The sequence below is a fragment of the Alosa pseudoharengus genome, unplaced genomic scaffold (assembly GCF_046254945.1).
Source record: "Alosa pseudoharengus isolate Yale_2024_CS ecotype anadromous, Long Island Sound unplaced genomic scaffold, YU_APseudo_1.1 YU_APseudo_1.1_scf_6, whole genome shotgun sequence".
NCBI classification, from domain to species: domain Eukaryota; kingdom Metazoa; phylum Chordata; class Actinopteri; order Clupeiformes; family Clupeidae; genus Alosa; species Alosa pseudoharengus.
The window spans coordinates 31,677,486-31,682,579 of record NW_027468848.1 but is presented as its reverse complement, the minus strand read 5'-3'; the positions used below and the strand labels follow the sequence as shown (position 1 = coordinate 31,682,579).

Sequence of the window (5,094 nt, the reverse complement as noted above, 5' to 3'; positions counted from 1 at the left end):
TACGTATGTACGTGTGTATGTGTGTGTGTGTGTGTGTATATGTGTGTATGTACGTGTGTGTGTGTGTGTGTGTGTGTGTGTGTGTATGTGTGTATGTACGTATGTACGTGTGTATGTGTGTGTGTGTGTGTGTGTGTGTGTGTGTGTGTGTGTGTGTGTGTGTGTGTGTATGTGTGTATGTATGTGTGTGTGTGTGTGTGTGTATGTGTGTATGTACGTATGTGTGTGTGTGTGTGTGTGTGTGTGTGTGTGTGATGCATGCGCGTGTGTGTACAGGCCACGTGCTCTGCTGAGATGCCGATGTTGTCCCTCTGCAGTGCTGTCGTCTCCACCAAAGATCCTCCACCTGTGTCCCCCCATGTATTTCAGTGGCCTGCAGCTCACTGCACACAGTGCAGGTGGATGTCGGATGTCACAAACCAGGGCTGCCAAGGGTGTCTCAAATCCCTGGGCCTGGAGGTGCCGGATGGGGCGTATTTATTTGGATGGCTCCAGCCTGATCTCATCCCATGGTCCTCTCTTGAGTGCCTCTGTGTGAGACTCTGCATCAAAAAACAAGAGAGAGGGAGGGAGGGAGAGAAGAGGTGGTTGTTGGTGTGAGAGTGGTGAGGGGAAGAGTGGAAAGATGGGCAGAAAGTGTTGGATGGAGCGAAAACGGGGGTGCGGCAGCTGGCGCTGTTCCAGAAGCCTCTTGGCCAGAGAGCTCTTAGCCATCTTAGCCCTGGCCCAACAGCCCCCCTGAGGAGGCTTCGGCTGGATAAATGCAGTTCTGGCCAATTAAACTCCCCCTGTTCCCAGTCGCTGCCCATGCTTTAGGGTGTGTCTCTGAGGAGATGGGCAGAGAAGGTTAAAACCTTGGAGCGAATGCAAAACTGGAGGTTTCTCTCGTCCTTCCTCTCCCTTTTGCCTTTCTTCAAGAGAGAGCGAGGCAGGCATGAAAAGGAATCGCTCCCTTTTTTTTCTGAGGGACACAGAGAAGCGGGTGCGGATTAATAAGACAGAACAGAGAAAAATAGACAACCATACGGCAGATCACAGCAGGGCATATATTTACACACTTCCACCCTCATCCTCCACGGAGCTGTTGAAATGAAGAACGACACTTGGAGGATGCACTGAGGCAAAAAGAAGAGAGAGAGAGACAGACAAAGAAATTGAGTAAAGATGGGAGAAAGACAAAAAAGACAGAAGAGAGGGATAGAGGGTGAGAGAGAGAGAGAGAGAGAGAGAGAGAGAGAGAGAGAGAGAGAGAGTGAGGGGGGTAGGGAAAAGGTGAAGGGGCCAGCTATTTTTCATCCATTTCAAACACAGGGCTCCCAAGTGCTAACCAACTGACTGTGAAGCTTCCAGGACCCCCAGCGGAAAAGACCACTCATTAGTAATAGTTGCCTTTTGCCCTTGGGAGGCAAATTGCAAGCGATTGCACCTGTGCGTCGCTGAACATGCAAGGGGAACCCATGAATATCATAAAAGCGCCTGGGCGGGAGAGCATAAATGTTTCTCCCCCCTCACAAATCACGCCACGACCGCAAGCTATTAGGCGCGCTGACGATCGGCACATAGGAAGCCACGGCTCATTACAGCAGATTGCAAATGTCATTTCTTGCGTCTCCTCCCCGGGACAGTTGTGAAGTATGGCGGCAAAATTAATTCTGGATAGAGCCTAGATTTGAGTGGAAGCCAAGCAAGCCTGACCTAGATCATCTGTGATTAAATCATCGGTAAAGGTCCTGCGTAGAAGGTCACTCAAACTGCATTAAGACCGATCCTTGCAGCCCACCCTTCCTCCCTCCCTCCCTCCCTCTATTGCTCCCTTCATTCTTTGACTACCCTCCACTTTCCTCGACCCCCCCCCCCTTCCATCGAAGGAATAAAAGTCATCCTTCATCGCACTAATTTTCTCCTTGTTCCATTCTGCAGATTGCCTCTTCGTGACTGATTATTTCACCAGGACACCGCGCAAGCTGAACGCCTTCCGCTCCTTCGCCAGTGTGGAGCTGTTCCACTTCAACGTGCCTGAGGACACCGTGGTGGCCGTCTGGAACCTCATTACCTTCAAGGAGCAAGGGGGCACGTTCGGAGACAGCTGTCCTGACCGCAATGTGACTGTGTAAGCACCCCAAAGCCCCCCCCATACAGGAATATGACAGTAGAGAGAAGAGGGCGAAGAGCTGTAGAGTCAGTCGCTATTTTCTTGATGCTGTTTTGTTGTTGGTTTTTTAACAATAGAGCGAGTGCCATTAGTTTGGCTGGTGCTCGATCAAAGTCTCTTTAACAAAAGACTCTCAGCAGTGTCTGGCCATGCAGTATTGACACTATGCTAGCGGCTAATGAGCATCATGACATTTCGGAGAGGCGTGAAGTTCCCAGCTGTTATAAGAGGATGGTCATTCTCAGAGGCCCTGCCATGAAAGACCAGAAACCCTGTTATAATGCCTTCACCATGCACTGACTGGGCACAGGAACCTTTTTTCATTACTTCAAAGCAGAAACACAGTGACAACTTCATATCTCACTGGCAACTTCCAGACTATCTTACACTTCTGCACTATGTAAAGACATAGAGTGTAGTGTAGCGTTATCCTATCTAGACAGTACGCCTTGATGTGAAAAATCAATCATCTTGGTGTGAATAGAATACATTACACACTTCCCAGCTATCAGTGCCAACTTTAAACCATCTTTGGTTTTGAATGTTTTACTGTGCATGTCCTCACTGTGCATGTGCAATCCCCGACCACCACCCACCAACCCCTCGGGGTTATTAAAATGCATAAAAGCTTTAGCTTGGTGCCAGATCGCAGTAGTCCCTGCATACGCATCGCTGCCATTAAATTTCCATCAGACAGGGAACCTTGTGCACGCACCTCCCTTATGAGGCAGTGCCATAAAGCTGGAGGGAAGTAATGTATATTTGTCTCCTACATTTGCAGCCAGATATACATTGTGTGTGTGGCTGTGTCCTTGAAGTAGTGGGCGATGGTGTATAGAGAAATGCCTCTGTGATTTGTGCGGTGCCAGTGATGTGTGTGTTGCAAACATCAGAGTCACCGCTCCCGTCTGTCCAAACTCATTTGTTTATTTGCTGTGCTTGGGATGACCTTAAGATGGAGGCATCATTGGTTTTTATGCCACTGCGTTTTATACAACACAACAAAGAGCGTTGTCTGCCAAATGCAGACTTGCTTTTCAGTGGAGCATTTCTTCAGTAGTACGCAGGCACCCAAGTCGGAGTGTTTTATCACCATGTTGTCAGGAGGGGAGAACAAGAAACAAACAGCACATCTTCCACCCTGGGCCCCTCCAGGGACAAATATATTTGGAAGTGGTATATTACTATTCAAGTTTTCGGGAGGTAACTTTTGCCCGAAGTGTCAAGTAAGAAACTCAGAGGAAATATGTGAGCCGCGATAATTACAGCTTGTTCTCACATGTCAGAGCCGCCCGTAGAGTAATGAAAAAATGCGTCTCCAGTGTTTAGAGTGAAGAGAACAAATGACCTGCCTACAGTTGGAATATTGCAAAGCACTCAAGCTCACCTCCCTAAGGCAGAGACGGCCGCCGCTATTGGTTTCTGCGTCAGGCTGGCATTGACGCCGCCTTGGCTTTGGTAGATTTCATATTGAATCTAATACGGAAACTTCCTCTATCAGTATTTATGCTGTAGTATCTTTCTTATATTAACAGTAGTAGTATCTATCAGGAGGGCCATAATGGAAGTAAATGGAAGCTGCATAAAAATGTTGATTAAAAGTAAACAAACTAAAAAATGCATGCATGCAAAATGTAATCTGTTGAGTTGAAGCTGCAATTGAGGATAGCAGGCCCTGGAAACAGAACTGCAGTGGAACGTTCCAGGTTGAGTCATGGTGGGGGTGGGGGTGGGGGGGGGGTAGGCCTGACAGCTATAGATTCTGCAGTGGGAACGAAACTCAATGTTTCCTTGTCTTCATGGAGAACAGAAGTGGAACGGAGCGGAACGCTAAGCCGCTAATGAAAGGGGGCTCAGAAGGGGGTCCCTGGCAGATCACCCTCCTCTCTAAACCCCTCCACCCCCTACAGCCACCACAACACCCACCACCGCCACCACTCTCTGCCTTCATCATCTGGGGAGAATAAGAAGGCACATTGAAAGACAGAGGACGTGTGTGTGTGTGTGTGTGTGTGTGTGTTGTGTGTGTTGTGTGTGTGTGTGTTGTGTGTGTGTGTGTGTGTGTGTGTGTGTGTTGTGTGTGTGTGTGTGTGTGTGTGTGTGGGGGGGGGGATCAGGAGGTTTTTTTTGGGGGGGGGAGGCACAGCGAACAGGAATTCATTTAGATGATGCCACTGTCAGATAGGAGGCAGTGGGCGCCACAGTGAGAGCGTGATTATGAAAGTGACCGCGTGCGTGCTGGGGACGTAGATAGCACAGGGACGCTCGCTCTGGGGGTGGGGGTGGGGGTGGGGGTGGGGTTGTGTGACAGCCAAGGGCAGCGAGGGGGCCGACGGATAACAGTCATGCGCCACTGCGCCCACGGATCAATAGCGCACCGCTGGGCCAGCCATGACGATGATGCTCATTAGAGACAATACAAGCCAAGAAGCCAAACAGTTTTTATCACTCCCAAGGTCTCAGCTAGAGACTCGCTTGAGTCAACAAGGCTTGGGGAAGGGGACGGGTAGAGAAAAGAGGGGAGGGGAGGGGGAGTCTTTTTTGGCTCTTGGATTAAACATACAATTTTAGGCACACAGGCAGGCACACAAACATGCGCTCTCACACACACACACCACCCACACACACACACACACGCACGCACGTGCACACACACACACACACACACACACACACACACACAAAATCCACAAACTCGTGCACACTTGCTGTGAATGTTATGATTTTGAAGATTTAATCTGTAACAAAGAAAAACAAGATTATTTTTTTCTCTACATATTTCAAACAGATACTAGATAACTTCACAATCACAGAGGTGCAGAGAGGACTTAGTTGGCATAGTGAAAATGCCATGTTTATTTCAACAGCTTATTATTTCAAATACCCCATGTTGTCTCTCCCTCATTATGTCCACACAGGGACTGATTACAGGTACATTATGC

The 5,094-nt window shown here is 48.8% G+C and overlaps 1 protein-coding gene across 1 annotated transcript in view; it reads left to right on the top strand.

Moving 5' to 3' along the window:
• The first annotated feature begins 358 nt into the window (after positions 1-358).
• The window catches only part of tmem8b (transmembrane protein 8B), a 71,391-nt gene continuing 66,655 nt past the window's right edge, over positions 359-5,094 (top strand). The window contains exons 1-2 of the mRNA XM_076271361.1: positions 359-398; positions 1,921-2,110. Coding sequence (XP_076127476.1) covers positions 359-398; positions 1,921-2,110 — 230 coding nt within the window. The remainder of the gene's footprint in view (positions 399-1,920; positions 2,111-5,094) is intronic.